General features: G+C 35.9%; 1 protein-coding gene across 3 annotated transcripts in view; it reads right to left on the reverse strand.

Moving 5' to 3' along the window:
• Positions 1-473: 473 nt before the first annotated feature.
• LOC145683750 (uncharacterized) overlaps positions 474-25,175 on the reverse strand; it is a 39,183-nt gene continuing 14,481 nt past the window's right edge. For 2 of the 3 annotated variants that reach the window (XM_081755288.1, XM_081755291.1), the window contains exons 2-3: positions 13,135-14,820; positions 474-6,420 (exon numbers count right to left, since the gene is read on the reverse strand). In XM_081755288.1, coding sequence (XP_081611414.1) covers positions 4,350-6,420; positions 13,135-14,564 — 3,501 coding nt within the window. In that variant the 5' untranslated portion in view covers positions 14,565-14,820 and the 3' untranslated portion in view covers positions 474-4,349. Of the gene's footprint in view, positions 6,421-13,134; positions 14,821-18,280; positions 18,434-25,175 lie in introns of all 3 variants that reach the window. The other variant, XM_081755289.1, reaches the window with a different exon arrangement.

A 25,175-nucleotide genomic window follows, 5' to 3' on the forward strand; every position in this document is an offset into this window, starting at 1 on the left:
TACAGTATCATTTTCACCTAATCAGATACTATCCCTCTAGCGACAGTATTTCCACTCAAGAACAGTATAAAATTGTTTTAAAAAGGAAATTTTATAGTGAAATACGAAAAAATCCCTCTGTTACTTCCCTCTTGTATGCAATACTGGGGCAATTTGTATACCATCTGCAAGCCTGTTTTATTGGCTTTCAAACGAGGCATAGTATGTAACATAACCCCAACTACGGGGCGTGCTAGAATGTTTCAAACGGAAATCGGCAAGTGCAAGAGACAAAAAGTTACCCCCACCCTATCTCCGAAACGAGGGGGAATATACCCTATAGATCTCTCAGGTGTATTTGAAGCAGACAAATAGACATTATGAAACTACCCAATAGATAGAAAAATATTTTAAACAATATATTCTTCAAAATATTTAGCAGAAGTACAACACACTTTTCAGTTATATTACGATATTACGACATAGTATGTATGTCAACAGTGAGTATTGCGTGAAGCTACAAAAGCAAAATAAGAAACGAAACTATTTCAGAATTACTGATCATAACAATTTGTCTCTTTGAATGAATACCCGAAATAAATATTTCCCCACTTCACTTGAAAAACAAAATAAACTAGCTTTGGAAAACTACAAACAACCAAAATATATTTTATTTAGACGTTTTGTTTCCAATTTTCAATAACAAATATAATACTAACATAACAGATATTTACAAGTCGATACGCACAAAGTCGTTCAGAAACGAACTTGCGCTTGATGTTTTAAACTTATGTTTACAATATAATGAGTCGCGATATATTATTCAGGAAATACCTATATCCACACGGCAGTTAGGGGAAGTCTCTCTACTAAGAAACGGTATGTACAATTCGATGCATAGTGTTACAAAAAGTTTAAGACCAACTTAGGGACAAACTCTTGCGCCGTGTGCTTATGCATTCAGAAGTACACTGCTTATCGAATAATTATTTTCGGTATAGCTTTACAAAAGCCCTTATTTACATTCTTTCTCTTCTTTAAAGACTGAATATCACATGAACCTAGAAAGATGCTCCTTGTAAAATCTATGGAAATTGTTAATCATGGCAGTAGGTTTTGTGCTTTCCAAAGTCTGTAATGCGGGAGCAGAGCTGTAAAAACTACTGACAGAAATGAGTGTGATTCATTTCCTTTCAGTAATTGCAAGCAAATGTTCGAGTTGGCATCATTTGGGCATAACAAAAGGGTGTAATTGCCTCACTCCTTTGAGCTTGATAAATACATATTGTTTGATAACATGTATAATAATATACTAATAAAAAAGTTTGATCCCAGCTCGCCCCAAGTAAATTTTGTGGTGGACAAACACCGTTGGCGTGGGTTCTCTCGTTTCCTCCCACTTTCTTCATTCCACCATTTCCTTCATTGCCCATCATCGCCGTCCCCTTTAGCCTACACCGTATAATCGTGGGAGGGAAAACTGAAAGATTTCATTTTTTTACTAATAAAAAATAAAACTATTATGTCACGGAGAATCTCTGCCTCCCCTCGCCCCCGGGTAAAATCCAAAATGACGCTGCTTTTAACAACAAACCTATATAGTTACGATATCACATTGCTAGAGAGTTTACTTTTGGTTTCAAAAGTCGAAGAGTTGATCCCAAACCATATGAGTTCACGGACGACATTGAGAGAGAGAGATTCAAATATGGAGTAGAAAGGAATGATTTACATATACAAGGTTAGAATTGGAGAAAAAAGATCGGACACCATCCATATAATGATGAAAATTGTGACTGCGAAACAGAAGGAAAGGTTCCAAACTGCGAGGATCACATTAGGCAGGTGTCGAACTAAGATGGAGAGCTCTTTTTTAGAGAATCAAATGACTGCGAAAGGAGAAAGATCTGAACATCTGGGGAATTAATAAAAAAAAAACTAGCTTGAGAGCCGGGTTTCGAACCACGAACCTTTTAGTTATTGACCCAAGACTTTATTCACTCAGCCATGGAGAACTCTTTGTAGTTCATTACATGTTTCCATTACGTACTAGAATGGGATATTTCGAAAATTGTCTCGGTGGATGCGCCGTTCAGATGGGACGCAGACCTCTTGCAGCTCAGTCACATGGTGTATAATGAAGTTCTTGTTCAGGAACACTTTTTAAAACAGTAAGTTTATTTATATTGTGTTAATATTTGATAGAACTATCTAATAATGTAATGCCAAATAAATGCGTCGTTGTCTGTTACAAGAATATATAGTGTAAGGGATTCCTACTTGGATGGTATTAAGTTCAAATCCCGACCGTCCTTATTGAGTTTTTCCTCTAGCTACGCTCATAATGTGCACTCTAGAAGTTCATTTTGAAGTAAATGTAGTCGCAGCTAGTTTAAGACGAAATTATTTTAAAATATGATATTTGTTATTACATGCTTTTCTTCAACTTGCGATGTTTCAACTTTGAAATTAAAGCCTATTACCTTAATGTAATTAGTTTCTCTAAGTCATATCATCCTGAATATTTGCACGACGACGACAGTCGGATGGTAATTAAAAAAACATTTTTACTGTAATATATGTAACTTACAAATTAATGCAAATTTATAACTTGTAGTAAATATCTATGTTTACGTCGTGGCTTGTCAGATCAGCATTTAGTGAACGCTATTCCTACCCTGGTGGACCTAGGTTCGAATTTCGTCAGTTCTTGTTACTTTTTTCTTAGCTACACTTAGTTAAAGCAATGAGATCTTCGAGCTTGAATCAAATATAATAGCAGCCAGTGAATTAATTGTAGCTGACATTTTTAAATAAGACACGTCAGTCCTTGCTTATCACTAGCTTACAATATTCAACTTTTAAAACAATGATAGCTACGTTTAATTCACTAGCTACTATTATATTTGCTTCAAGCTTGAAGATGCGGAATGCATAAACTAAGTGTAGCTGAAACAAAAAGTCACAAAAATGGACATTTGAACTCAGGAACACCAGCGTAGAAATCTCGTTCACTAACCCTTCATCTATCAAGCCATGAAGTAAACATGACTTTTTGTAAGTTATAAATACGGGTCCAGTTGACAACATTATGAGAATGTGCAATAACGTTTTTGCTCTTTTCTCTTCAAAACATATTTAAGACGATTTGTTTCAATTTCCATTAGAACTTAGAAAAGGATGATTGTGTTTGTGTATATTTTAATATCCCACATAGTGTTGTTTGCAAACAACTCTTTACGCTTTTGCTTATAAGCACCACCAAATGGTTTTACGAGAAATTACTATACACCACATGGATCCACTACAATATGCAGACGACGGACTTCTGGCTCCTCCTACGAAGCAGACGACCTCGTGCGAGAGGTACCGGAATTGGCACCCGCCGCCCCCACCGTGTAAAACACTGTCCCATATAGGTTGTAGATAGAGCGAGTTAATAAAAAATGTCTGGAATCGACTCCCACTACCGGTTTTTATTATAAAAACTCACTAAAACTGCATTTTAGAAAAATACAACAATGATAATTTATCTAAATTTGTTAGGTTAGATATAGTCTTTAACCGAGAGGTCGCAGACAGGATCTCCATAAAGGCTCGTAACAGGCTAGGCAGGGTGGCGAAGGATTCACCAATGCTACGTAGGAAGCAGAGGGGGTTTGTGGTTGCAGAGCCCTCAAATTTTCCTGCATAAAAAATAGGTTTTGTCTGGTGTTTCCAAACTTTGGTTTCATTTCTACATTCTAACTAGATTTATGAGACATCAAGATATTTTAATAGGGGTCTTCTCCGAACGGATAATTTATTCTACGCATTTTTAAATTGGAACTAACCTGTGTTTAAAGCCAAAAGACTTCTTATTTTTTCTGCTTGCACTAAGTTAACTAAACCCTGTCCTACCATAAACATTTAAAATATACCTGATCCCAAATTTTGTCTATTATGTAGAAAGGGGTTGCAAAATGTAATCCAGAATCAAGTCCTTTCTAACACTTGCACCGGGTGTCACATTTGTATATTCTAACACGTGTCTTACTATGTGTTGGTAAAATATATTTACTTTATTGCACTCATGCATGAGACTTTTCAACAAAACTAACAAATGTCTATATTTCTTCTAGGACATCTTTTACTTAATATTTTATGACACTCGACACACGTATCAGAACCCTTACTTCTATGAAGAAATATATGTTGGCAAACATGATTTTCTATTGAACCCTTCAGCACACTCCTTATTTCTAAAGCGATTTTTATCTTTATGTAAGAAATTGTCTTGTAACAGTGGTCATGTACGAAACACGTTTTTGGTTTTGGTCACGTAAGCACTAGAATATCTTAGCTTTAAATTACTGAAATGTGTAAAATTTCTAACGACTATGAATTAACACGTGTTTTTTTAAGGTTGCTATGTGACTAAATGTTTTAGTGCAAGCATCACATGTAAAATTTTTTTCACGTGTATGTACTAACATATGGCTTTTTAGAGATGATGTGTAACAAAATCCCTTACCGCAGAACTCACATATGTGAGACATTTCTCCCTTATGTAGCAACATATGGCTTATCAAAGATGATTTTGAGCCGAACCCTTTACCACACTTCTCACATATATGAGGTACCTCACATGTATGTAGTACCATGTGCCTTGCCAAACTTGATTTAGCCCGAAAGCTTTTACCACAACCTTGGCACGTATAGGGTTTTTCCCCTGTATGTATTAACATATGTTGTTTTAGGATTGATCTGCGAGTAACTCGTAAGCCACACACTTCACATGTATGAGATTTTTCATTTGCATGCACTAACATATGCCTCACCAAGGTAGATCTTAGCCTAAACCTCTGAAAACACTCCCCGCATTTATGAGCTTTTTCATCTGTATGTAGTAACACGTGCCTTGCGAGAGATGATTTATAATTAAATCCTCTACCACACTCAGCACACTCATGTTTCTCACCTTTATGAATTAAGGTGTGATACATCATGGGTAATTTCTGACTAAACAGTTTACCACACTGCTCACATTTAAAAGGTTTTTCGCCAGTATGAACTAGCATGTGTGTTTTCAACTGATATTTTAGTTTAAATGCTTTACCGCATTCTATGCAATTATGAGGGCTCTCACCTGTATGTGTTAATACGTGACTTGTCAATTTCGATTTATAAACAAATCGCCTATCGCATTTCTCACATGTAAAAGCTTCATCGCATCTATGTACTAACATATGTGATTTCAATTGTGACTTTTCTTTAAATCCTTTACTACACTTCCTACATGCAAAAGTTTTTTTGCCTGTATGTCTTAAAATGTGACTTTTCAAACGTGATGTACAGCTAAATCGTTTACCGCACTCTTTAGACGTTTGAGGATTTAAGTGTGTATGTATTAATAAGTGGTGATATAAGCTTGTTCTGTGCCTAAATCCTTTACCACACTCCTCACATGTTAGAGGCTTTTCACCTGTATGTATTAACATATGTCTGTTCAAGGTTGATTTTTCTCTAAATGCTTGACCACATTCCACGCACAGATGGGGTTTCTCGCCTGTATGTAATAAGACATGACGAGCCAAACTTGATTTGAGAACAAATCCTTTACCACACTCCCCACATGTAAAATTTTTCTCACCAGTATGAGCTAGCATATGGCTTTTCAAATGGGACTTCAGTTTAAAGGTTTTACCACAATTGGCACATTTTTTATTCCTTTCACCTAAATGTATTGACATGTGATTTGCTAACTGTGATTTACTAGTAAATTCCTCGCCGCACTCTTCACATGAAAAATATTTTTTACCTGTAAGTACCAACATATTATTTTGTCTTTTTACGTCTAGAATTTTACTAAATTCCTTTTCACACACTCCAGACGAATGAGAAACCTTACCTATGTGTATTAATACTTGCTTAGCTAAAGATGATCCAACACTCAATTCCTTACCATACTCCTGACATGTATGAGAATCTTTGTCCGTATGTAGTGTTATGTGACTTCTGGAAGTCGATCTGCGACTAAATTCCTTCTTGTATTTGTTATAGATGCGATTATTCTCGCGTATATGCACTAAGATGTGGGTATGGAAAGATGTCCATAGATTAAATTTCTTTCCACACTCCTCACACGTATCAGGTGTTTTAGATTTTTGTTTTAGCAAGTGTCTTCGCATACATAATTTTTCACAAAATTCCTCTACACACTTCTGACAGTTTTGATATTTCTTATCCGCATGACTTAACACGTGAATTATGAAATTAGATTTAACTGTAAATACTTTCTGACACACATGACAAATATAGCGTTCTTCACTAGTATCTGTTCGAAATTTATCTGTTATATCCGACCTTTGAATCAACCTCCCATCGAAAGCTTCGGTAGTACAAGGTTTTCCAACGTGGTTAGAAAATTCTTGAATACCTGGACTAAGAATATTACCTCTTCTGGAAAACAGATATTTAAGGAAATTTCAAGTAATTTATGTAATTAAAAATATTTAGGATTATACATAGTACTAAACAAATACTGAAGATCGCACATAAATCTGTGCACTAGACTTACAAATTAATAAGAAGTAAGAAAGATGTTAGTTCTAGAGTACTCTTAGTCTTTCAACTTCAAACTGAACTATCGATAGTAATGACAAATGCAGAGACAGAAGGCGATATTAGATTTTGTGTAATATACGTAGTAATACAGCAACGAAAGTTACACACTGATATCTTTATCTTTCCTTCTAAATGAAGCAGATTACTGTACTTCTAATTTTAGATTGCTCCCTGTATATACATTAGTAATTTAGACTATTTCTCTTGAAGGGGACCTCTATCTGTTAAATACGTTGGTAGACACTGAAATTCTGATATTCGGATACCAGAAAGAGGATTTTTTTTCGGCAACCAGGATTTTCGGATGTTTACCTCTTCAAACGACACTGCATTACGATATGACATTGTTCAAATCTACATATTGAATGAAAATATATGATGGCATACTTATTTAAAGGTAAGAAACTAAGAAAGCTAAAATATAGCAATCGTTAAAAAACAACTCCCAGCAAAAAGCTTTCAGCCTTAGTATTAAATTCTAAATATTTACATCGAGGATTTGCATCTTACTGGCCTGTACATTATTTCTAACAATGTATAAAATTCCAGTGATTAACAAAGACATCAATGAAAATAGAAAGCGATCAGTTGAAAAAATTGTTAAGTAGCATTGCCTTTGTCGCCACAGGGACTTTTTGTTTTCCTTATATATTAGTCTTTTATGTCGTTAAAAAGATGGGTTGCGCCTTTAGTTGAGTTGTAGGACCAACCTTCAAGTAATATTATTTCCTTCGAATAGTATGTCGTGTGAATTATTATTAGTAATTCGCAATTAAAGTATATAGGCCATCAGAAAACCAAGATGAATATTTATAATTAGGCACTATAATGTTTTCACCTTTTCAAATAGTATTTTGAAGTGTTTTGAACTCATGTTGTCTCGTGGCTCATCTTTTTTCGGAAGAAATGGACTATTCAGTCACGAGATTCAAAAATATATTTCTTTTTACTCCACGAATACATATATGACATGGCCAGATGTAAAATTTGCATGTTGATGAAAAGCATATATTGCAACAAGTAAAGTAATATATTCTCTCACAATATAGGCTTTCTTGTATGCATGCTCTCAAAGTTTCAATTCGGAGGAAGTTTTAGGCAGAATCTTATTTTATTTACACGTCCAAAGATATATTTGAATTACAAACCATATTTGACCAAGAGAAATGGAACGAAACTAAAAACATCTGTAACTGAAAAGTTACAGAAACTATGAACATACACACTAAATCAATATCTGTACCGCAAGAAGAATTAGATCCATGACAATGTGGAATAGAGACGAGTAGTAACTTATCCTTCATTTTAATATATATATATATATATACACCTAGAGCTTAAGGTATGTTCCTATCAATAGAGCCCCGACACGTTCCTATCAACATTTGAACCACAAATAATAGAATCTGACGTTATATAAAATACACATATGAAATTCAATGATATTCAAACTGATACAAGCCTACCATACATCATCAAAGGTATCCACAAAATTTACGGTTTTCGGCAACGAATTAGTGATTATAAATTACAGAGTAAGTAATATAAATTTTCATTGGTAAATGGCATTGCTGGCCGTTTGATGTTACTAAAGTTTATAATGGATGATTGCAAAAGTATTTGAGTCAACAAGGTGAAGTAGACTTAACGAAAAATATCTCAGTTATGTGAAAGTGAAGATCAAGAATTGCTAAATCAGATCCGATGAAGTAAGTAATCAGTCAATAACCTAAAGGCCATTATTTTTAGCTTTTAATTATGATGGTGTAATTATCTGTTGGAATGGAATTATTTAAATCTGTTACTAGCCAATTGAATTTAAACATTACTTTCTGGCCTTCTAGATACTTCCGTTTTTTTATATTATGTAACCTCGGGATAAGATATGCCAATAGCACGTGTACTTCCTAAAAAATCATAATGATGGCCGTTGAACATAAAGGAAGATTACTTTCTTGTTCCACTTTTGATAAGGAAATAACTAATTACTAAAATACAATATGCGGTAATTTACGGTGATTTTTCAGCTTATTCGTTTAAGAACTATTCTTTTTCTTACGATCCAACCTAATATTTTGGTTCAGAATAAAACCACACATACTTTTCAGAACTGAAGATATACTTTTAATATTAATTACTGTATCACATGAACTGACTATCCGAATGATGATTCCGTTGCTTTTAAAGTGGTGGCGCCTCTTTAGAATTTAAAACAATGGGAATTATAAAAGCATTATCTGTTTTGAATTGACCACCAAATAGGCCTCAAGCTTGAAAGTATTGCTATATGTGTATATTTGACATTTTTGTACGATATGATGTAAACGGTTTCACTTTAAATATTAATTGATCATTTATAGCCGCACAAATTGAAAGACTTTCTTATTTGTGTGTTGCGTGATCAAATAAGTTTATCTCCTTACAACATGAAGTAATTTATCACGCGAGGTCTCAATTAGCAGAGTTAATTTGCAACGAAGCAGCGAAGTGTATTGAAGAAAATAGATTTAGTATCTATTATAGACGTTCGAAAGAGATCATCAATTTCTCTTTCGGCTCGTTGGTATTGCAAATAAATTGATATGAATTGATAGATGGTCTATTACTTGTAGTGTTAATATAAACTAAATAATTAATTCGCTAAATGCATATGATAAGGATCTTATGATTTGTAAGAATAGTTGGAAAGGAAAGATATTTCCATATACGAGATATTTTGACACAGTAATGTATATATTTAATATTAGAGATTGCTAAAACTTTTGATTCGATAATTTAACCCTGATTTTGAAAAAAATGTTTCGCAACCTACGTCTCTATGCAAAATACATATGCGTGGATGTCTCTGCCATTGAACTTGCTTTCTCCTTAACTCACTTAGAACTGAAATCAAAGTTTCATATTTTCTACACAAATTGAAGTAATGCCGTTCTCTCTCTTTGTGACAGCAGAACAAAAATTTTAAGACAAGCCTACGCATTTATAAATTAATAAAACGGAAAGGATATCGTTTCCCTGCTTTCAAAGAGACCTGTGTTTGTGGCCATTCATTCGGAATCATTTAACATCAGATGAAACTTAATGAAAGAAAAGAACACGCGTCGTGTGAAAGCTTTATTGAAATTTAACATCTTTTCGTAAATATTTCGCGACGAATCCAAATAGAAAAATTGGCAGCGGTCGAGAAGCACCCTGTTTCAAAAAGAACACACGTATTTTGAATGCATATATTTATTAAACTTTAAGACACACGAATATGAAATTTTACACACATATTTACGAACCTCTCAAGTTCAAATTACTGATGTCCAATATGTCATCCACCAGCGACACGAACAATATCAGATTGATACTCAAATTCCTTCCATACTCGGGCAAGCATGTCCTGCGCCACTGATGTTATGGAAGTACGGATCCGGTTCTTCAACTCTTCCAGGTTTTGTGGGAGTGGTGGTACATAAACGTTGTCTTTAAAGAAACTCCACAGGAAGAAGTCACAGGGTGGCAAATCCCGTGAACGTGGAGGCCAGCTGAAACATGCTAAGTCACGAGCTCCTTGACGACCAATCCAACGGTTCGGTAGTTTCATTCAGATATTCACGCACGTGGCGACTCCAGTGAGCGGGTTCCCTGTCTTGCTGAAAAATGAAGTTATCTTCGTGGAGCCTCGGAAACAACCAGTTTTGTAACATATCGAGATACTGCTGACTATTAACCATTAACCATTAAAGATTGGGCCGTAAATAGATGATCGGCATATCGCACAAAACACATTGACTTTGGGCGAATCTCGTACATGTTTGATGACTGCATGTGGGTTCTGTAGGCCCCAAATTCGAACATTTTGTTTGTTTACCTGACCACTAACACGGAAAGTCGCTTCGTCACTGAACACGATGCGTTGTGCAAAAGTGTTATCATTGTCAATAGCATCCAGAATCTCGTTACAAAATGCCACACGTTTACGTTTATGATCAGAACACAGAGCTTGTAGCAGCTGTAACTTGTACGGTTTCATAACCAACCGATCTCTGATAAGACGCCAAATTATTGTTGTCGGTACTCGTAACTCCCGATTGGTACCAGTTAATTTTGAAGGACTACATTGGAAAGCAGTTTGAATTCGTGCAACATTTTCTTCGGGAACACGAGGGGGCCAGGATTCTTTCCTTTACATACACATCCTAACAAATAAAACACAGTTCTGACCAGAGCAGAATGAAATATATTAAAAACTATACCTACAATGTGTTACAGTTTCAAGGACCTAACGTCCTCTTCATCAGACACCAACACTGAGAAAAGACAGGTGACAGCAGATCTTATATACACGAGAAAGTGAAAGACCATGCCCTTTCTTCTCTCCCATTGGTCGGAGGGAACCAATGAGGATAAAGGCAAATCCGCGCAAACAGAAAAATATAATGAGCCCTTTCACTTTTTCTAACAGTTCATTAAACAGATGACATACAAAGAAAAGTAAATTACAAATAGAAAATATTAAATAAGAAAAATAAATAACATATATATATATATATATATATATATATATATATATATATATATATATATATATATATATATATATATATATATATAAAATGTTTTTAAATAAATAAATAATTATTATAGCTTATATGCACTTTTCTTGCTGCTTTTCTATCACATCCAACAATTTCTCCCATTGCTCGTGTATATTCATACCGCTTGTCCAATTCATTAAGTTCTCCTCTTGTTCTCTCTTTATTCTTCTAGCCTCTTTCCACTTTCTAATAATCTTCCTGTTCTCTCTCTCTAAACCCCTAGCCCCCTCCCAGTCTATTTTATGTCCCGTTTCCTTTACATGTTTGTATATAGCGTTATTATCTCTTTTCAGTCTAACATCATCCTTATGTTGTTTTAATCTGTCCATAAGCCTTTTCCCGGTCTCCCCTATGTATTTCATGTCACACTCACTACACTTTACTTCATATATTACTCCTTCTTCCTGCTCCTCTATATGATTTTCCTTCCTTTTCCTTTTCTTCCTTATGCACTTCAGCAAAGTTTCTCCTCCTTTTCTATAAGTCTTCACACCACCTTTTCTTAATAACTGCTTCAGCACTTCTGTTTTTTCGCCTATGCTCTGAATTCCATACCACTTCTTGTCTTCCTCTTCTTTCCTATCCATATTATCTTCTTTTCTCTTTCTCCTAAACTGCTCTATCCTATATCCATTATTGTTCAATTGTTTGTAGAATTTTTCCAAATCTTTTTTCTTTCCCTCTTCCTCGCTGTTGATGTTGTTTATCTTCCTTTCCATGTTCCTAATGAAATTCTTCTTAGTTGCTTTGTCTACATCACTTCTCCAGTGGCAATAAATACCTGCCCAACACGGTTTCTGATACCAACTGGTAATCACTTTCTCACCTTGCCTCTCTATCTTCATATCCATGAAATTGATAGAGTTATTTTCTTCAACTTCTAATTCTAACCTTATGCCTTTCTCTTGGTCTTCTATACTTTCAACATATTTCTCCAGTTCATTTCTATTCCCTGTCCATATGCCTAAACAATCATCAACATACCTGCAAAAGAACAGTAACTTTCCTCCTGCTTGTTCTGTAACTTTTTTCTCCCACTTGTTCATTACTATTTCCGCTAGAACTGGACTCAGCTTGGATCCAATGCTTAAGCCTTCTTTTATCTTCACTAGTCTTTCTCCAATTATGCAATAGCTATTTTCCCACAAAGTCTTAAGCGCTCTTATGAACTGTTAGAAAAAGTGAAAGGGCTCATTATATTTTTCTGTTTGCGCGGATTTGCCTTTATCCTCATTGGTTCTCCCGACCAATGGGAGAGAAGAAAGGGCGTGGCCTTTCACTTTCTCGTGTATATAAGATCTGCTGTCACCTGTCTTTTCTCAGTGTTGGTGTCTGATGAAGAGGACGTTAGGTCCTTGAAACTGTAACACATTGTAGGTATAGTTTTTAATATATTTTATTCTGCTCTGGTCAGAACTGTGTTTTATTTGTTAAGCTACTTATCCAGAGCCATGGAGTTTGTTCATTATACACATCCTGTATCTACAAACTGTCGATACCATCTGCGAATGTTCCACTCATTTGGTGGATCAATTTGGTACCTCAACCTGAAACGTCTTTGCACTGTAGTCACGGAATTGCACTTCACAAACTCGAGAACACAAAATGATTTCTGCTGCGGAGTAGCCGTTTTAAACATACGACGGTTACCAAGCAAAACATAAGACAACTGACATCTAGCAGCTATTAATATAAACTAGACTATATACTCGTTTCTTCAATAGCCGAGCCGAGGCGCAGCGATGGATAGTTTGGACAAAATAATTCTTTGTAATACGTGTATTTTTTTTAAACATGGTGTAGGTAGTAATCCATTAATTGGCGAATAAGAAACTACGTCTTACTCTTAATCAAGTATATGAGATTTAATAGCAAACTAACGTACTAAAAGAAAAGCCAAAGAAAGATTTCCTGATGTCAAAATATATTCAACGTAACTTTAAAAAATGAACACACGTGAACGTACCTGAGTTCCTGACGATTGCAACTTACTTCTTGACAATCAACTTCTTGAAAATTCTCTTCGTTCTGATATTCAATAATGTCAGACATATGATCGCTTGATTCATCTATAGTTTCTATAAAATTATCAATTTTAGGATTCAAATTACTGTTGTCATTGTCAGTTACAGGTAAATCAGACATTGATATACGTCTGACTAAACACATTGGTTTTGTAGTTAGTTTCCAATCTTCTGCATCACGTTCATATTTGTTTACAGCGACTCTGAACTCAGTTTCCAAAGTTTCTCCTGGCATACACAGATTAATGTCATTATCCACTATTCTATTTTCTGTTTCCTGATTACAATTAAATCCCGCCTTTGAAGATGCTAAAAGAGGTTTTTTATGTTCCAATTCATTGGCATCAAAATTATATAGCTTATAATTGTAATCTTTATTAGGTTTATTTCGTGCTTTCATTGAAGCGAATTTGAAAGTATCAATTTGTGGATTCAAATTACTGGTGGCATTTACAGTTAGATCTGACATTGATATGCGCCTGACTAAACACATTGATTTAGCAGTTATTTTTCGGTCTTTTATATCATCACATTCATTCTTATTTACATTGATTTTAATCTTAGGTTCCAAAGTTTCTCCTACCAAGGACAGTTTAACGTTATTATCCACCATTCTACTTTCTGTTTCTTGCTCGTATTCAGAACACGCCTTTGAAGATCTTAAAACAGGATTTTTAGGTTTTAACTTATTGGCATCAAAATTATATATCTCGTAATTGCAATGTTGATTAGGTTCATCTTGAGCTTTCATTTTGTTTTTCATTGAAGGAAATTTGGAAGTATCAATTTGTGGATTCAAATTACTGTGAGCATGTAAAGGTAAATCAGACATTGATAAACGTGTGGCTAAACACGTTACTTTTGCAGTTAGTTTCCAATCTTCTATTGCATCACGTTCATTCTTGTTTAAAGCGACTATAAACTTAGGTTCCAAAGTTTCTCCTAGCATGGACAGCTTAATGTCCTTATCCACCATTTTATTTACTGTATCTTGCTTGCAATGAAATCCTGCCTCTGAAGATGCTAAAAGAGGATTTTTATGTTCTAATTCATTGGCATCAGAATTATATAGCTTATAATTACTATCTTCCTTAGGTTTATTTCTTACTTTCATTTTGTCTTTCACTGGAGCAAATTTGAAAGTATCAATTTGTGGATTCAAATTACTGTGGGCATTTAAACATAAATCAGACATTGATATGCGTTTGACTAAACACGTTACTCTTGCAGTTAGTTTCCAATCTTTTACTACATCATGTTCATTCTCCTTTACGGTGATTTTATTCTTAGGCTCGGAAATTTCTCTTAGCATGCATGGCTTAGGGCCAACATCATCTTCCTTTTCACTTTCTGCTTCTTGAGTTAAGTTCATTTTGAGTTTAACCTCCCGTTCAGCAGCGAGGCTATATGAGACGTGGATCTACAGATTAACGTGGAATCCGAACCATGAGCTCCCACCGGGAATCGAACCAGAATCTTCTTTCTGTTTCTTGTTTATATTCAAATCCCAAATGTACTAAGTGAGGATTTTGAAGTTGTGCTTTCATTTCTCCTTTGATTGAAGTGAATTTGACGTAATAAAGGGTTATTTAGTTCCATCGAAGGTTGTTTAAAAGGAACAAAGAAATCTGGAAAACACAAAAGAGAAAAGTATTAACGTAAAGCATTATCTTCAACGAAACAAGACTTAATAAAACTAAACTGAGCTACTTTTTGAAGGCACCTATGATCACTTAACTACTATTTTATGTAGAAAGTAATACCTTGTTGTAAACTGAATATTAAACTCATGTTATTCCGATAAACAATGCCAATATGAAATATGTTAAAGCAAATATGACTTAGTTTATAAATACTGGAGACGCTTAACTCCAAATTAATTTAAACATTGTAGTAGTAATTAGCCTCATTCCCATGCAGCGAGGTCCAAAAGCCGTGCATATCAATGAAACGCATAGTCTTAAATGTACTAATATGATTATAATTTTAATCGATAGATAACAGTGTAAGAGTACGTATAACAAAGATGTTATCTGTCGTGAAGCGGTTATATGAGATCTTCGTATGGTTTATAATTTTCCAACAACAATGAATTTTTATTATTGAACATCATTGCTTTACTGCTTCTCGTCTACGAGATGAGCTTATGCAAAAAGAAATCCCGATGGGGCAGTGCCACACAACTGACGATAATAAGCTTATTCATCTGAGTTTGGGAACGCGGCCAAGTTGCAAAATGAAGTTATTTAAGAGACTAGACCTATCGACAGGAACTAAACTTCCAGAAAGTTAGGGAATAATATGCTCGCGATCAAAAATTCTAAGGTGATTATCAGTACAGAGAAGTGGAACGAAAGTGTTCCCAAAGTAACAATGAAATTATACCTTTGTGTATGATGTTTACTGTACGCAAGAACGAAAGAACCTAAATACCGAAAAAATAGCACATAAAGCATGGTTCATTCCTATTTGACGTTGATTTAAAGCCGTCGATGCTTCTTTCTCTCTCTCAACCTTAACAACGACAAAACGTGGTTTTACTTTAGATGCAACGAAACAGTTAAGTTTTATTCGTTCAAATATCCACATGTGTTACATAGAAATATACCGCAGTCATTTTATAATAATAGAATCATATCATGTATTTCATCGTCGAATAATGTGCCTCAATTTCTTTAAAATTTCAATTAACAGTGCAATGTATCATGGTTCCAATAAAATTTATTTGTCTCTTGAATTTGATGAACGAGATTGCTGGATCCAGCTGCCACACGTTATGCACCCAATCAAGACCTAAAGTTCCTACTTAAGTTTTTCTGTATCTCAATAATTTCAAAAGGAATACGTTATTTACGTTCACTGGATATCCGCTTACGTATTTCTTTAGTTTGGAGTATCTTAAAGGAAACTATATACAAACAGTATGCAGGAAGTAGTAAAAAAAAAAAAAAAAAAAAACTAACGTTCAATATCACAACGAAAGTTAATATCAGTACAAATGTTCCAAAAAGTAGGCCCAAATGAAAATTTTAACAGGAAAACTCAATTTAGCAATATTGAAAAGAAAATCTATTTTCAGCATACACTATGAACACATGTTTCATTATTTATTACTCGTGCTTCACGCAATACATATATCTTTACACACTCCACTTCCCTAATACGAGGGGCATATTAAAAGTAGTGAGCAACATATTTTAACAACGGTAACTTTTAGTTGTAAGTGAAACCAAGCGTATCATTTCAATCTACAGACCCTTGTTTCTTTCTTTCCAGACGTTGACGCTGTTTGTTGCTAGCACGCGACCACAGGCAGGATTTCCAAAATGGCGGGTAGCGATTTTTCGTTTTAACAGCGTGCTGTGATTGAACTCCTTGTTAAAGAGGACCAATCTGCTTTTGAAATTCACCGGAAACTACAGCGTGTATATGAAGATGTGTGCACGGGTGGCAGCATTGCTAGGAGGTGGGTGAAACATTTTAAAGGTGGAAACATGACTATCGAAGACGAACCTCACAGCAGTAGCCCTCCAACTGTCTCCACGGTAAGCAACAAGGGTTCGTGAGGTGATTAGGGGAGAGAGGCGTATCACTTTGAATAAAATCGCTGAAAAACTTGTTTTTGGACGCAGCGCGGTAAAAGAATTGATTCACAGCTTAGGTTATCGGAAGATCTGTGCCCGTTGGGTACCACTTTTATTAACCACGAACGTCAGAGCCTAACTATTGCCCAAACCTTTGTTCAGAGATTTGGACATGCAGATGATGACATTTTGACGTGTATTGTGACTGGAGATGAAAGCTGCTTCCATCATTATGAACCTGAAACAAAATGAGAGTATGCAAAGGGCACGACTTGAATTCGCCACCGAAGAAGAAAGCAAAGACAGTGCAATCGGTAGAGAAAGTTACGGGGAGCGTGTTCTGGAATGAACAGGATTGCATTCTGGTTAACTTCCTTGAGCCGGAACAAACTATAAGTTCTACTCGCTACATCCTTATACTTTTGAAGCTCCGTAGTGCCTTGCGTGATAAACGTCTTGGAAAGATCATCCTTCAATAGAATAATGCGCGTTTGCATACTGCACGTGCCACTCTGCAGTATATCAGATTTCAGTGGGAAACAATTCCACATCCTCCCTACAGTTCCGACATAACACCCTGCGACTACAATTTTTTTGGTTTTGTGAGGGAACAGATGTGAGGTCATCGCTACGAGATACTGGAGGATATTCATCAAGCAGAGCGTCAGTTCGACGGGCAGCTGGAAAAGAATTCTATTGGAAGGGTATTTTTAAACTAGTAAAACGATGGGGAAAATGTGTGCATAAAAACGGGCAATGTGGAAAAGTGAAAGGAAGGTCTGTAGATTGAGACGATCTATATTGTTTCAACTAAAAATAAAAATCAGTCATGAAAAAATGTTAGTTTACCCTTCGAACGTTATACAATTCGAGTAATTTAAAAATGTCTTTTTCTTTCTTTGTAAAATATTATAGCTATTATAATATAGCTATTAAAGTCTGCTAAGTAAGAGCGTAGGCTCACAACATTAAATATCGAGCTACAGTGAAGAAAACTTATTAAGTGAAAAGCACGTTACGAAATGACTGGCGTGGGCAAAGGACAACTTGGACCGCGAGTGGGACAATGCAATTTTTACCAACAAATCTTTTCTGTAGGGTTGTGTAAGGATACGAGAGGCCTGGTCAACTGCCGCCAATAGGTTGGTCCAACGGACAGTGAAACATCCCATAAAGATGCATACCTAGGAGTGTTTCTCCAAATTGGATTTCAGTACGTTGCAGGTGTTTAACTGCACATTAAGTGCACGGAAGATGTTACAAATTTATAAAAGATGTTTGCTACCGACTGCCAAACATTGGTTCATCGACAAAAATAACGACTGGATACTGCACGAGGACAATGACTAAGGACCGCAGCAAACTCTGCATTCACTGGAAAAGAGAGAAAAGAGTGCAGGCACTGGATTGGCCCTGACAGCCACCTGACGCTAATACCATTGAAAATGTCTGGTCATACATCAAGCTGAAGCTTCAAGGCAAAGGGGTTTTCACTTTAACCCACCTGTCAACGCAAGTTCGACGCATTTGGAGGTGCCTTTCACGTGAATATGTGGAAAACTCGGTTGCATGCATTCCTCAGAGATTCCAAACCATTATCGACGCTGCGGGAGTTTGCTTTACTTTTGCTAGCCAGACTTATTACAAGATGTATTAGCTGTAAAAAAAAAAAAAAAAAAGTGCTTAGTAATATGGTTTATGATCAGGGTTGGGCTGAGATGAATAGCAGACGAAAATTAATATCTCCGGGGATTCTTAAGTCATTGGAACTTAGGGCACAGTTGCCGTTAGCAATAAAGGTGATTCAAAGGAACTTGTAATTGTGAATGTGAGTGTTACCAGGAAAGGTCCACTTCACCATTCCATATTTCTTCCATTATGATTGCCTTATATCAGCCGCTTATACGCTTTAACGTAAGTACTTTAATCATTTGATAATCTGATGATTTCTTATTGTCAATAATTTTAATAATAAAGAAATCCAACGAACTAACTTTCAAAGAATATCTGTGTGTCCTTCTAAACTTAACTATACACGTCTGTCAAAAAACATCTATAAACGAATAAGTAACTAAATTTGTTCAGAATGTATGACTGTATTACCAAATCATTACTTTATGGGTCGCGTCACTGTACAAGATTTTAGTTGTTCTACTGGAGCATAAATGTAGGCCTCTCACTTAACTTAGGATGCTGTTAATTTTCTACAAATATCAATTGCCCAACTTTCGAATAAGGATGTACATGATATCCTCTGAACTTAATTGATATTTGTAACTTCGCTTGAAGTAACGAGAATAAAGGCATGTCTTGACTATATAACCAATTTTTCAAATTTGGAATGCAATATGTGGTGCGTATGAGACAACTTCATGTATCCAGTATGAATCAGGGATTTGTTTCGAATTTCGGTGAACACTGGATTGATCGCTGATTATGGAACACTATAGAACTACTTAGCAAAGATGGAGATTGCGTGTTTCTGTATAATAAATTACGTATATTTTGTATTGTTTGCTCCAAGTATTGAAAGTTTTCTGCCTTGGATCTTTTGTGGTGAGAACTTCGATATTCTTTGAAACAAACGAAAAATCTGCTCTACGTAATTGTGCAAAATTATGCATTTTCTCTGTAGGAAATAAGTAGAACTAATGAACTGTGGTGTCCAAAAGTTCCTCGTATTATACACGAAAACGGAATGGATTCGTGATTAGATTCATAAGCGATTTCATATAAATACTGAAACTGAATCATTTCAAAAACTGAAACTGCGAATGTGTTTTGGTATTGACTTTTTTAAATGCAACGACCTTCTCTTTTTCAGGAACTAGAGCGAGATGTGTCCTCTCTATCTCTCTCTGTCTGTATATATATATATATATATATATATATATATATATATATATATATATATATATATATATGACACTTCACACTATATATTTGGTTATATCAGCAGTCAATGTTAAAGTGACATGTAACAAACAGGGTGGTAATTTTTCTCGCTTACTCTTATCTGGAAATGACGCATAAGTATTGGTATCTATCACTACTAAATGTTTCTTGTTCTCAGCTTTGTATACCTGAAGAACCGAAGGTTGAACAATCATTTCCTTCATCTCTGGAAAGTATATGGGTTCCATTTTAAAGATCTAGCCCTCCAAGCAAGCCCTAGAGTAGTTCTAACTTTAGCAAAATGTAGGAAACGAATTTCGAAAGAATAAATGAAATTTGCTAACCACCTGCACGATTATTTTACTATTATAAGTTGGAAATTTGCGCAATTGCTTCTATTTCTTCAGGATTTCGGCGAATCATAACTTGTTCAACAATATGACTCAAGTATTTGACAGAGATTAATCCAAATTCAGATTTGTCAACACTAAATAAGAATGGATTGCCAGAACAGTCAAATAATTCCAGTAAATATTAGTATGAATATGAATAAAGAGAGAAGGCATCGACACGTACAGACAAGTTTAGAGATGGATTATATGTGGTAAGCAGTATGCGTTGGATGTTCAGTGATTTATTTGCGGTGCTGAGCCGAACAGTGAAACGGATTATATATATATATACGTGTGTATGTGTGTGTGTGGTAATAGGTATTCTCGAACTAAGGGTCACTTCGCTCGCAGTCACTGAGTGACGTGATATAGTTGGTCACTGCTTGTGAAAAGACTGACAGCAGATACCGAGGCTTCTTGTCCTTTTTCCCCCCCTTTTATTGCCCACATTATGAATGGTGTTCCCAGGACACACAGAAATACATGGAACACGCAGAAACACACATATAGCCGTTCATGTTTCGAGATTTCCGTGTTTATTCGGCGACTATCCGGTTCATATAGTTTGTAGAAGCATTTCCACCGTCTCAAGTTATTCCACTTTGAGAAATGGCTGTTAATAGTAAGAAAGCACTTGTTATTTTGCTGCTCAAAAAGAAGAATGTCTGTGCATTTTATGCTATTAACGAGATTGCAAACTGGCTTGTATCATACTTTGTATTGTGATCTGTGTGCAGACAAAATGAAGTTCTGCTGCCCGGCTCCTGCAAGGGCTGCAAAGTTCTAAGCATTTAGCCACAAAGAATCCCATCAATATATGTTTGGTTTTGTCAACTACATATTTCCGTCCTTTACGTTTTTCCTTAATAATTTAATAATAATAACCATAATAATAATAATAATAATAGAAGTCGAATTAATAGTCTCCAAATAATAATTGATTTAGCAAGTCTATTGGCTTCAATCATTGGTCGTCGAAGTTAAATAGAATTTTAACGTTGTACTCACAGTAGACAGTAGCGAAGAGTCGGGTAATTATTGTGTACTGCACTTCCCTCGCAATTCTCCTGTGCATGTGCTCCTCAACACCTTGTCACAATATCAATTTAGATAAATTTCAACAATCCGATTAATTTATTCATTACAATGAAATTCTTAGTGTTGGAGTATTCAAACTATTACGGACGAAAATTCAAAACGAATTTCTTTTATTATTGCGCCAAATTCAGACTCACCATTCTCTGTAACTTTATTTCATACAAGGAAAGATCGTGAATTTGTAATAATTCAAGTCTTTCTTCACAGCATATGTAAAATGAAAATTCATTAAAATTTATACTAAAACGAAATAAAGGTATGCATAAAATAAGTTTTTTCATTATTTTCTACTGTTAAAAATTTCTCCCATCGGGAAGGGGTACACACCCCGCGACTAGGGCAGGTTACGGAAAGATCAAGTGTGCCTGTTTCGACTGATCAGCACTTTTTTTAACATATACATACACTGACATCAAGATACACTGGCAACATCGTGCGGTGACGGTTACTACAGTGTCCCCGCAGGAAGGCTACAATTTAAAGCAATGCTTTTCCTCGAGTAACGGAGAGTTGCTCGAGACAGTTGCGGGAGAGCGGTCGGTGACGGCGACCGTTTTAGTGACGGCAACTGCACTTGCCTCGTACGAAGGCAACAATTTAAAGCAACATTTCACAAGCAGTTGCGTCACTCAGTGACTGCATGCGAAGGGGCGGTTAAAATACAGTGGTTGGCCTATTCTATTGATCTAACTTGCACTGGGAAAAGGATTGGACCAAACCCAAATCAGTCGTCTACATGGCACCTGCCGTATTATCGAGAACTTAGTTTACTGGTAGGATTAGCTCTGCCCAAGCCTGGCATCACTTAGATAACTCTCTCAAATCAACTACTATAAGCAGGTCGTTTCTGCTGTTTGGTTTCAAAACAGTTAAAATATTTTTTCCAGTATTCTCTACTAGAAGTTTCAGTTATGCCTTGTTGCCTTAAGAATAAATAAATAAATAAAAAAAAATGCACGTTCCTGTTCTCTGAATTTGTGAAGAATTGTATGTTGATTCATCTTTTTTTTTTTGTATACTAAATCCTATGATTCCTGAAATATCTTAATTTTGGAAAAGCCATTGTTGTTACTTTGAATGTGGTAACCTTTCTTTGTAAAATGTCTAATATTCGTTGCTTTCTGTGAGGAAGAAAGAGCTGGAATGTTACTGAATTTAAGACGAATGCAATCCTTAATTTTTGCTAGCCGCTCCGCCGTGTTTCTCTTGGAGTCCTTATCTGTGTGTCCATGCATTGCTTCCAAGAAGAAACACCATACAAATTTTGTCCTGCAGGCATTAAAGTCATAGCTCCTACGGATATACGCTTCAAAAGTGTTTGGTTATATTTGTGACCGGAACTGATCATTTTATTGACAGACGTTGGTATACTTACTGCAAAAGGTGCATTCAAGTTAGCAGGTATTGGTAAATGCATATAGAAATATCAGATTTAAATGGTAGCTGAATGTATTCTATACCCTACGACAAATTGTGCTTTTGTAATATAAAAATTGAAAGTTCGTTTCTTTGCAGTGCAGTTTGAAATAGGAGAGAAATCGAACGTCCGTAAGTGCCTATCCGGTTTCAATGATGTAAATAAACTTTCGGAAAGATGGCTGAAATTCAGCTTCAATGCAGCAGAGACTATGCAAATTCTATATTCAAAGGCAAATTTTCCTAAAATGGATGCCAAAAAGGAATGAAACATTAACATTCATGTCAATGGAAAATCAATGAAAAGCAGATAATTCCTCCACTTATCTTAAAAAACAAACAACAAAAAAAAAAATGGCTGAAATTAAGTTCAAATGTAGATGAGGCTACGCAGATTCTATATTTAAAAGTAAATTGTCCCAATTATAATGGAGTCCGAACTACTTCGGTCGTTCAACTGTACCCCAACCAGAAATCGAATTCTGGACCACGCGAACGGAAGTCAAGCGTGCTACCTGCTAGACCAAATGGAGGTCCTCACATTGTGTTGATTTAAATCACTGAGTCAGTGTTGCCAGATTCGAAGATCAAAAAATAACGTGTCTGTGCTCCAAAAGTTGCGGATTTGAACTATTCGTAGGCCAAATGTATACAGTAGAAATGAATTATTTGGCAATTAATGACTGGTACTAATAAAATAATTTTTAACATGGACTGGAAAATGTGCTGCACATGTTTGAAGAAATTATGATAGACGGACAAAAGCAATTCTAGACAAAATACCACGAGATAAAAACAGCCTAGGAAACGTCCTTATACAAGGTTTGACGAAATCTAGAATTAGGGAGTAACCTAAAAAAGAATTGCTTAAGATAGATAGTCGTGGAGAAGACGTGGAAAGACCTTCATTTAGCAGTGGACTGATAATGATTACGATGATGGCTATGATTTTATTATATCTAGACCTTAGAGACAAACTAAACTAAGTCATAATTCCGTAATTTTACACGAGAAGCGAAAAACCGGTTTCTTAAAGTAAGACCTATAGTACTGTTTTTAAACTATACTAAATAGTTACAAAGTAACAGAATGCCTTTTTAATGCAATTTCGACCAGAAAGTGACTTAGCATATTCTACTTCTAAAGTTCATATATATATATATATATATATATATATATATATATATATATATATATATATATATATATATATATATGGGTTGAACAAAAAATCTAAAACGTTTGCAAAAGTGTGAAAATCATACCTAGTACGGTGTGGGGCCTCCTTTTGCATCCAAAAGCTTGGATCCGACGTGGAATGGAAGTATACAGTTCCTGAATCGTGGTGTGTGGAATTTTATACCAATGTTCCTCCAAAACATGCTTCAGTTCCTTAAGGGATGCTGGTGGAGGGTAATGAGACCGAACACGCCTTTCTAACTCAGACCACAATGGCTCAATGATGTTAAGATCTGGTGATTGTGGGACCAAGGTGAGGTGTGATAGCTCCTGGTCATGCTTCTCAAAACATGATTTCACCGTTTTTTCAGCGTGACAGGGTGCCAAATCATCTTGGTAGACGCCATCACCATCAGGGAACAATATTTGGGCCATGGGTAGAACCTGGTCCCCCAAAATGGCCTCATACGCCTTAGCATTCATCATTCCATGCAGGGTTATGATGCGACCTGCAGAAAACCACGATATCACTGCCCATACTGCAACAGAACCACCCCCATGCTTTACAGTTGGGACCAGACAGTCTGTATCATAGGCCTGCGACGGTGTTTTTCATACGTAAACACGACCGGTTGTTGAAACAAGGTAAAGGTCGATTCATCGGACCAAATTACGTGTATCTACTGCTCATGAGTCCACGCCTTGTGGTCCTTGCACCACTGGATACACCTCTTCGCATTTACTGCTGTAACCAGGGGTTTGGATAGCGGCTTTGCCATGAATTTTCATTTTATGAAGTTCCGGTCGTACTGTTTTCGATGAAACCGGGTTCTGTAGGACGGAATTGAGTTCAGGTGTAATTTTGATTGCAGTGGTCTTTTTTAGCTGCTACAATCCGTTTTAATGCCCTCCGGTCCCTATCTGACAGGATTGTCTTTCGACCACAGCTGTGCTTTGCAGACGTCGTTTGCCCATGAATTGTGTATGCCCTCGTGACATTGGACACAGTGCCTTTCGATACCCCTACAATGTTCGCCACTGTTGCCACTGAAACTCCAACCAGACGGGCACCAACGATCATGCCTCTTTGGAAGTCTGTCAGGTCGCCCATTTTACCGCACCACTTTCACACCACGACACTCACAGGTGAACTGGTTACTGCTGACAGAAGAGGAAGGTCCACATGACACATTGAAAACAAAAAAAAAGATAGGCAACCGCAACACGTGTTGTACAGTGGAAGGCCAAACTTACGTGTCCTGTATGAAGTTTTTAGATTTTCTTGTCTACCCCTATATATATAACTCACTAGGTAAGGTAGGGTAAAAACGAATCCAAAATTTAACAAAATTCGTACAGCGAAAAAAATATTTTTGATTTTTCATATTGCAGCAAAACTACGAAAATTAATACAAAAGA

This window comes from Thermobia domestica, chromosome 4 (genome assembly GCF_964235325.1).
Source record: "Thermobia domestica chromosome 4, izTheDome1.hap1.1, whole genome shotgun sequence".
NCBI lineage: Eukaryota > Metazoa > Arthropoda > Insecta > Zygentoma > Lepismatidae > Thermobia > Thermobia domestica.